The sequence below is a fragment of the Notolepis coatsorum genome (assembly GCF_963971535.1).
Source record: "Notolepis coatsorum genome assembly, chromosome: 20".
NCBI classification, from domain to species: domain Eukaryota; kingdom Metazoa; phylum Chordata; class Actinopteri; order Aulopiformes; family Paralepididae; genus Notolepis; species Notolepis coatsorum.
This window is the reverse complement of record NC_140184.1, coordinates 11,062,693-11,072,802: the sequence shown is the minus strand read 5'-3', so window position 1 is coordinate 11,072,802 and position 10,110 is coordinate 11,062,693. Positions and strand designations below refer to the sequence as shown.

At 40.9% G+C, this 10,110-nt stretch overlaps 2 protein-coding genes across 2 annotated transcripts in view; both read right to left on the bottom strand.

The window, feature by feature from the left end:
* Positions 1 to 1,240: 1,240 nt before the first annotated feature.
* Positions 1,241 to 2,580, bottom strand: LOC311247231 (intestinal mucin-like protein). Its single transcript, XM_084337569.1, has 2 exons — positions 2,463 to 2,580; positions 1,241 to 1,595 (listed from the first exon to the last, which is right to left on the bottom strand). The coding sequence occupies exons 1-2, from the start codon at positions 2,555 to 2,557 to the stop codon at positions 1,331 to 1,333; spliced, it is 360 nt and encodes a 119-aa protein (XP_084193695.1). The 5' UTR covers positions 2,558 to 2,580; the 3' UTR covers positions 1,241 to 1,330.
* Positions 2,581 to 6,475: 3,895 nt separating this feature from the next.
* Positions 6,476 to 10,110, bottom strand: part of LOC311247295 (mucin-2-like) — a gene marked incomplete at both ends in the record, with an annotated part of 111,952 nt that continues 108,317 nt past the window's right edge. The window contains 4 exon segments of the mRNA XM_084337654.1: positions 6,476 to 6,634; positions 7,031 to 7,150; positions 7,507 to 7,550; positions 8,633 to 8,728. Of these exon segments, the coding sequence (XP_084193780.1) occupies positions 6,476 to 6,634; positions 7,031 to 7,150; positions 7,507 to 7,550; positions 8,633 to 8,728 (419 nt within the window).

Here is a 10,110-nt window from a genome sequence, read left to right as displayed (position 1 = left end):
TCTGCCTTGCTAAAGGTTGAATTCATTAAACATAGGTGTTTACCTGCAGTAACCTTTCTCCCCACCCATCACTCAGGTGTGAAACATCCTAGGGTTGTGTGCTTTGTGGTACCACCTTGCCCAAAGGCACCACGTCACACTAGGAGTGTATCTTACGTAATTTCTCCACTTTTCCGTCTATTTACTATCATTGGCTTTCTCTGTACAGCCGTTATCCCTAGGTAAACACTTTAAGGTGGAGAGTAAACTGGATTCAGGATATGACCACAATATCGTAAATACGGATTTGACAGGCATCTCACAAATCCTAATGATTGATGGGCGTTGTCTGAGAGTGAAGGTGTTATTAAAGATCACGGAGGACGGTGATTCACAGAGGGAGAGGCTTTAAGAATATGAGCTTCTTTCATGGTGACATAGATGTGGCTGATACACAATACAGTTGAGTCGTCGACAATGCAATGTCTAAGGAACCATTGTAAGAACCTCTACTTGGATAATGGCTACTGCTGGCCTATGAAGGCTTCCAACAGGTTTGTCTGTAAAGATACGATAAGATAAGATGGATCTTAGCAGCACATGGGAGGGGGAAGGGACACACAGGCAGGGTAATATAAATCAAATATACAATGAAAAAGTATAGTACATAATAAAAATACAAAAGATAAAAATAAAGATAAAGGTCTGATCTGCTGAACAGGTGAGCCATGTGTATACTCTATCGATAAAATCACTGTGTTTATGCACAGCCCACCCTGGTATAATATACAGATTATATCCTGAGTCAAACCCATGTACAAAATATAGATAACTAATCTAAGTCTACTCTGTACAATGTACAATACTCCATACTGAGTCTTAGTCTATCGTGGTATAAAGAAACATATTAAGCAGATTATCAATAAACATAAATGTGCATATAAGATTTAAGATGCTAATAAATGTATTAAGGACATGCGAGTCCATGCAGGGTTCAGTAGTTAAAAGTAAATAGTTTCTAACAGTTATTTCTAATAAATCAGATTGATCTACTGTTTGGAGGACAAGAAGACAATTCCCCACAATTGAAAAAGGCACACTTGCAGCAATAAATCCAGAAGCAGACATGCTTAGCCTAGAGCCAAAATCTTTATTGATGTCTTCTAAATACTGTAGCTGTGCAAACAAAACAACATTGAGAGAAACAAGCTACTATCATCCAATCGAAGACATTATTGAGCAGTATAAAGTTAGACATAAATAGAAGCCGGATCTGCAGTGTCAAATGGACACAACATTTAGTTATGGCCACTAGTTGAGTTATGGTTCTACGAGTTCATTACTATTGCCATTATGTATTCTTATCATGGTGTGTCACTGGTTTCCCTCGTCTCATCATGCTTCGGTCCAACTTGAGGCCCGAGAGCGTGGCCGCCTTTTCACCCTTGCCGACCACTCCGCAGTCACTTGTCAGGCAGCCGCATTTGTGGATGCGGATGTAGGGGTAGGTGACCTCTGTGCCGTCCTTGCAGCTCAGCTGGGCCTTGAGCTCGGAGGTGGACAGCTCTTGGCAGCAGGAGCAGGAGTGCTCCAGAGACTTGATCAGCGGAGAGTAGCTATGAGGAAGGAGGAGGAAATAAGAGAAGGATGGAAGGAGAAGAAGAGGAGACACAGAGGGAGTAGGGTGGAGGGTTGGGTTGTAGGGGTGGAGGGTTGTAGGGGTGGAGGGTTGGGATGTATGGGTGGAGGGTTGGGATGTAGGGGTGGACGGTTAGGATGTAGAGGTGGAGGGTTAGGATGTGGATGTAGAGGGTTAAGATGTGGAGGGTTAGGATGTAGAGGTGGAGGGTTAGGATGTGGATGTAGAGGGTTAGGATGTGGAGGGTTAGGATGTAGAGGTGGAGGGTTAGGATGTGGATGTAGAGGGTTAGGATGTGGAGGGTTAGGATGTAGAGGTGGAGGGTTAGGATGTAGGGGTGGAGGGTTAGGTTGTAGAGGTGGAGGGTTAGGATGTAGAGGTGGAGGGTTAGGATGTAGAGGTGGAGGAGTGGAGGGTTGTGATGTGAGGATGAGAGAGATGGAGAGAAAGGGAAGTGAAGAAGGAGTGGAGTCAGAGTTGACCGAAAGGAACCGAGAAAGTAGGGGGGGATGAGACATACAGACATTATAAGAGGAAGTACAAATCAAACTAGGAGGGGAGCATGGCCACATCAGTCACTACAAACATAGGTTTCATTGATGTCGGATCACCTTCAAAAACTAAAGAATAAATGATCAATTTCCCCATTGACACGCTTTTTTTTGGGGTAGTTTGGCTTGCTCTACACATTCAGGTAAAAAAATAATTTACAAACTAAGTTTACAGTAAAGAAACAAGGCTGAGGAAATAAAAACTGAGACACAAGGTTTTTGCAGAACATAAGCTGAGAGCGAGGGGGGAAAAAGGCCCAGCAATCGGAGGAGAAATCAGACACCATACTCACTAAGCGAAGGTGTCACAGGCTCCAATACAGGATGTCATGTTGATCGCTTCTTTGGAGCGGCAGCCCCCGTTTTCCAGATAGATCTCCGTAGTCATCACGTTGCACGGGCGATTTGGCACAAGACCTGGACAAAGCAAGTGAGTCCAATCAAAATAGAATGCAGAATTTCAGCTTCGATTCCCACAGCCTGCTGGTTCCTACTCTTACAGCGTACCGTTTCCCTACGCCTCTGAGGCTGCTGTGTTCAAGCCACATAGCTTGAGTGGATAGAACAGGGTTTCTCTAGTGTGTTATGATTTCCTTTGGTACACAAAAGATGGCCGGCCATGGAATTTTCATAATGTAACCGAGTGGACTTGAACCTGGGACCATAGGATCCACAGGCAGCCGCAGACCGACTCGTTAGTAGTTTACAGTTGTATTGTTACATAATATTATGTGGAGAGATTGAATGCAGAGTAAATGTGGACACAGTATGTGAAACTCAGAAAGTTGGAACGTCTAATGCTGCAGTCGGACTGGTTTTTGGCCACGTCCAAAACCTAGCATGCTGGTGGAAAAGTACTGTCTGTACTTGATGTGATGCTGCTTGGTGTTTTGTCATTCACATTCACATGCTCATCAGCAGGGCCGTGCAGAGACCTTTAGAGGGACAGGTGCTCAAAAAAAAAAGGGCACATGTATCTAAAATCAGCTGACAGATGGGCAAACGTGAGGCGAGAGATGCTCGGTTTGCGCTAGATTTCTATTGGCTAGTGGGCCCGTCATTCCAAGAGGGAGGGCGACGCGTCGCACAACATCACAGAAAACCACGGACCTCAGACAGACAGGCATTCAAAAAAAAATTTTATTTGTAATATTATTAATTGTTAAAATTATTCTTGATGAGGCCCATTACAAAAAATAAAATAATAATAATACATAAAAAACAATTATAAAATAAAAGCCTTGCCAAAAAAAGGGCACTTTGGTCATCAAGGGGCACATGGGCAAGTGCTTGGGCACCCAAAGCCCCCCCACCCCCCCTCTGCACGTGCCTGCTTATCAGCCCAAAGCTGCTCCCACGTTGGTTGTGTGGTTGTAAGTTGTAACAAATGTGCCAACTATACCTGTTATTATTTGGTTGCAGTGCCATGTTTGATACACTGGGTGGCGCTCCTTGTTTGTACTTAATTGTAATTTAGCATACAGGTAACTTGAGCCAGTGACTCATTAGTCACTTCCTGTCTAACGATTTGCCTCTTGTTTGTGAATTTATATTCACGTATGTTGTAAAATATATGCACTCAACACTGCAGCACCCATGTTTCAACACTGTTTAATGAACATTGTACCCTTCCTGCTGACTTGTCGTGCAGAACTTGTAAGTCACTTTGGATAAAAGCGTCAGCCAGTGGATGATCTCTGTGTATGTTGTGCAGTGTGTTTGGATATATATATATATATATATATATATATATATATATATATATATATATATATATATATATATATATATATATATATATATATATATATATATATATATATAATTAAAAGTAATAGATGGTGCCTGAGTTTGTAGTGGCAGTGTAGGTGTAGGTGTGTTTGTTTGCTGTATGGTTCTTCATCTGAAGGTCCGCCCTCTTTTCTTGATCCTCCAATTAGTTTAGTTTACTCAGTTTATTTGATCAGGGACAGTGCATATCAATCAACAGTTATACATTTATAAATTAATACAAATATTTTTTTTTTAAATGCAACATTAGCAGGGTTGCTAGTTTTCAGTTATAGTCCCTGGGCTAGATGTTTAAGCCAGAAAGAAACAGAAAAATAGAAGGACATTAAAGCTAATATAAAAACTATTTAAAACATATTTGTACATTCACTCACTAGGCATTCATGCACCTATAAAAAACATAGGGCTAGATCCACAAAGAATGGATTGCATGGTGGTAATTGCACCCTTACTTACAATTCATTATGAATTGAAAATGGGGGACCCTGATGTAAACAAGACAAAAGTCTTTCTCTGGTCTGCATCCCCTTAACAATTGTGTGTATTTAGCCGTACTGTATTGTACCCATTCTGCAATCTGTTAATAAAATGTTCATTCAATCAATCACTTGCCCATTTTTTCAAAGAACATGCAGACTGTTTTCTTTGCGTTGAGGTGGAGACAGTTTTCTATGCGTGCCATTACTGCGTTCAGTTTGTATGCTGCCTGGGTTTTGTTGTTTGTGTGCACGTAAACCACTGTGTCGTCTGCATACATCTGTATCTAGGCTGTTGTGCCAGCACAGAAGTGGGCAAGTCGTTTATGAACAGACTGAACAACAAAGGTCCCAAGATCAATCCTTGAGGCACCCCGACATCATATTTCAATCACAACGGTTGCTTCCCTCAGAAAAACAATGAGGATCAAGAGGGCGGAGCCTGCCATAGGTCAATTGTCAATTCAACAGCGCCAGGCTGTAACATGACATCACGGTATTGGCTCTCTCTGCTTTATAACGTGGAAACAAATTGTTCAACAAACACAGAATTATGTCTTAATTAATTCCTATACTGAGTGTTATTTTCCTTTTAATTTAGTTATATAGTTGTTACTTAGTATTTAAGTTTATGTACAGGTATTTGCTATGTGTTTAAAAAGAGTAAGGAGTCAGGGAAGAGGATGTACAGTACACAAGGGGTGGTTGATTACTTAACTCAAATCTGATCATCCACAGTGCCGGCCACTGTAGAAATAATTGCCCATCGGTCACTATGGTCTCACTTTTGTACTTAAATAATACCATGTGTAAAGTTTTGAAATTTTCAAAAAACACTCACAAGTGTGGCAGCATCCATCTGGAGCGATGGTGTCCGTTCCCTTTGAGAGAGACAGATCCAATGGTTATACAATACATCATCATTATTATTATTATTATTATTATTGTGCGTGTGTGCGCAATTTGTGAATCGATGATAGAATCGCAATTCTTATGTGAATATATTTTTTTCCCACACCCCTAGTCTGTGTGTGTGCCCTCAAATGTTTGTGTGTGTGTGTGTGTGTGTGTGTGTGTGTGTGTGTGTGTGTGTGTGTGTGTGTGTGTGTGTGTGTGTGTGTGTGTGTGTGTGTGTCTGTGTGTGTGTGCCTACAGGTATGCAGTTCTTCAGGTTGAATGGAGGGCAGGTAATCTTAGCTTCTAAGAGGTGGAGCTGGTTGACGACCTTCACACACTCATACTTCACACATGGCTTTCCCGGGGGAGTCCAGATGGTACCAGGCTGAACACAACAACAACAACAACAACAACAACAACAACAACAACAACAACAACAACAACAACAACGACAAGACGACAAGACAAATCAGCATGTTTCATTTGATGATCTATCTTATACATTATATTATAATATATTATTATACATTATATTCTATCCATAACTGAACACAAGGATTCAGTGTCCCAAATGACATCACTGGTGGCCATATTCAAACTCACTTACAAGTGTCAAACTAAATTAATTTGTGCAATTGTTTAGAGTTTTTGGAACAACTCAACACAAGGGGTGGTGGTTGATGATTACTTAACTCAAATCTGATCATCCACAGTGCCGGCCACTGTAGGAATCATTTACCATGGGTCACTATGGTCTCACTTTTGTACTTAAATAATACCATGTGTAAAGTTTTGAAATAAAGTAATCACTTTTTGTTTAGTGAACGTTTCCAGACTTATAGATCAATTCCTGCTGTCATGGCTAAAACTAGCACAACAAAACTTCTCCCTGGAAAAAAAAAAAAAAAAGTCTTGCTCTTGAGGAGTAAAACATAGAGCGCCCTCTGTAGGTTGGAACTAAACATTACCAACTCACTGAATAGAATAAACATAATGTCGACTCTGTGAACCATAGACATTACACCATGGTATAATCCACTTTACACCATGCCACTGATGGTACAGTGGTACATGGCATACTGTACTTCTTTGGTCACTACCATGGCGGTAGTGACCAAATAAATGATAGAAACAGATTTATGTCATGTGATTTCCATGTGTTTTAGGTGCCTAGGGGGGGTCCTCAGTATGCACACACAAACCTTGACCGTGTGAGTGAGGTTTCCTGGTAGCAAGACGACACAACTTGTCTGGACGCAGGTCCCGCAGCATTTGCCAGGGGTTACACGGTACTCATAACCCTGAAGACACACACACACACACGCACACGCACGTGCGCACGCACAGACACAGGCACAGACATAGGTTGAACATTCAAACCTAAAACAGATACTCTGTCTTCTATAACTTTTCTCATAGCATGCATAGTTTGAAATGCAATACAATCAAGTAAGCTGGCAACAACAGAAAAGATAATATAGGACAAGATCCAAATCACAGACACGAGAGAGAGAGAGAGAGAGAGAGAGAGAGAGAGAGAGAGAGAGAGAGAGAGAGAGAGAGAGAGAGAGAGAGAGAGACAGACAGACAGACAGACAGACAGACAGACAGACAGACAGACAGACAGACAGACAGACAGACAGACAGACAGACAGACAGACAGACAGACAGACAGACAGACAGACCTAAGCTCTTACCAGTGGGCAGTGTATGTCACATGGTATAGGGTTACATTTCACTTCAAAGCGGTGGTCGGGACCGACTGTGTCAGTACAAATGCACTTCAGACATTGCATGACAGACACAACGTCTCCAGGCTGGATGGGGAGGGTTGAGGAGAGGGGGGGGGGGGGGTCGATCAGACAAGTTGATGGATCACTGTACACATTCATATTCAGAATAATTTTTTAAACCCACTATCTATCCATCCAGAACGTTTTTGTGTGATATAAGGGGAACATTTTGGGGTGAACTGTCCCTTTAGAGTGTCATTGCCTCGTGGCGTGTGGCACTGTGCTGCTCCTCTATACAGTATTCACATGTCCCGTGTGTGTTCTGTATCACCACCATCACACCAGAGTCACACGTTTTCATTGTAAAATATAGCTCAAATAAGTTCAATTCAATTCTATTTATATACAGGATCCATTTGGAGTCACTTGTGATCGCTCACCTTATACTCGGCGTTGTTGAAAACGCACACGTGATGATTATCGACTGTGGGAGAAAGAACAAGGACACGACTTTTAACAATGGTACAGAACGCAAGGCGTGGTAGTTGTGTGTCACAAGGTAACCACACAAATCGATTCGATTAGATTCACATGTTGTCATCATGCAGCACAAGGTACAACGGAAATAATTTTGCCATCCAACCAGAGTGCAAATGTAACAGTAAAGTGCAACAGCAATATACAATGTACAGGTGATTTAAACTGGGTAAAAAATATACAAATTAGTACTACTTGAGTGTAGTGCTAATCAGATGTATGTACAGAGTTGTAGTATAACATGTACACAGTGATACAGGTATAAAGATACTATGGTAGTAAGTCATACTGGCCAGCAGCGCAACTAGGATATGTACAGATACAGTATAGATAATAGTATCTACAGATATTTAAAATGACTACAGTATGTGCAGTAAATAGAGACAGGTGTTGATAGATGTGGTGAGAATAAATATACAGTATTATTGTACATGCTATCATACAGAGCTACGGGTTATATGCAGGTGTATAAGTAAGTATATAGAGGGGTTATATGCGGGTATATTCAGATAAATAATGTATATAGAGTACTGTAGTGGTGAGTGTCTATGTATTGTGACTGTATGTTTGTCTTTTAACCACTGCACAAATGAAGTTCCGAAAGGAAAATAAAGTAATTTGAAGTTGAAGTTGATATATATATGCGGTAAATATAAAAATATGAATGTGAATATGCGGTTATTGCGGTATATACAGCACTGTTATGAAGTAAATTGGTAGACTATAGTATGAGGGGGTAGTTAAGATTATTATGATTACAGTGTAGGGCAGTTGTAGACAGTAGGTACAGTAGGTATAAATTGAGTATAGGCAACACACACGCTCGCGTGCACACACACACACACACACACACACACACACACACACACACACACACACACACACACACACACACACACACACACACACACACACACACACACACACACACACACACACACACACACACACACACACACACACACACACACACACACACACACACACACACACACACACACACACACACACACACACACACACACTTACCGCAGGTGAACTTGGGGCAGCAGACTCCCCTGGTGGTATTTAGCTTTTCTCCGGCGGGGCAAGAAGGCTCAACAGTAGAACACTTCCCCTCACACTCTGTCAAAAGACACAAATAGTTAAAGCTGCAATAATAATAATAATAATAATAATAATAATAATAATAATAATAATAATAATAATAATAATAATAATAATAATAATAATAATAATAATAATAATAATAATAATAATAATAATAATAATAATAATAATAATAATAATAATAATAATAATAATAATAATAATAATAATAATAATAATAATAATAATAATAATAATAATGATAATAAATAAATAACAATTTTCTACCAGTATTTCTTACATTTTCAAAAACTCATGGGGAGAACATGCAAACTCCACGCAGAAAGGCCCCCTGCTGGGGTTTGAACGGAATCCATGCTCGGAAACTATCATTTCTTTTCAGTGAATCTCTTAAATACAAGATTATATATTAGAAATGATTACTTTGGTGAAACAAGACGATGAAATGGAGGGTTTGTTTAGAATGGCTCCATGCTTCCTCCATGCTTAAATAACATAGACGCTTCGTCGCTTGCCTAGTAGGGGTGTGCGGAGATGTCATTATCTGTATCTGTATCTGTATCTGTATCTATTCAACCAACACAAATATCTGTATCTGTATTCGGATAGACGAACGTAAGTGTTTATACCACAATCATTTTTTTTTATTATTTATTTTGTTATTTTACTGTACAATACAAGATGGGAATAGATGTAATCAAATACGTTTTGACTTAAATCCGTTAAATCACGTTAAATCTGGCAAATGTATTTTCTAACCTAATAATGGGAAATGCAATTGTTGTGCCTTCAAAGCATCAAATTGATTTAATATTGGCATATAATTAATTATGAATATGAAGCTGCAGGAAGTCTTTCATTCCGACAGCCATCAGACTTTACAATGCATCACTGTGCCTCACTGCATCACTGTGCCCTCACTGCATCACTGTGCCTCACTGCATCACTGTGCCTCACTGCATCACTGTGTCTCACTGCATCACTGTGCCTCACTGCATCACTGTGCCTCACTGCATCACTGTGCCTCACTGCATCACTGTGCCGCACTGCATCACTGTGCCTCACTGCATCACTGTGCCTCACTGCATCACTGTGCCTCACTGCATCACTGTGCCTCACTGCATCACTGTGCCTCACTGCATCACTGTGCCGCACTGCATCACTGTGCCTCACTGCATCACTGTGCCTCACTGCATCACTGTGCCTCACTGCGCCTCACTGCATCACTGTGCCTCACTGCATCACTGAGCCTCACTGCATCACTGTCCCTCACTGCATCACTGTGCCTCACTGCATCACTGTGCCTCACTGCATCACTGAGCCTCACTGCATCACTGAGCCTCACTGCATCACTGTGCCTCACTGCATCACTGTGCCTCACTGCATCACTGTGCCTC

Coding starts and splice junctions, on each gene's coding strand:
- LOC311247231 (XM_084337569.1), bottom strand. CDS start 2,557: ATGACTACGGAGATCTATCTGGAAAACGGGGGCTGCCGCTCCAAAGAA. Junction 1,596..2,462: donor GCCTGTGACACCTTCGCTTA/GTGAGTATGGTG, acceptor CCTTCCTCATAG/CTACTCTCCGCTGATCAAGT.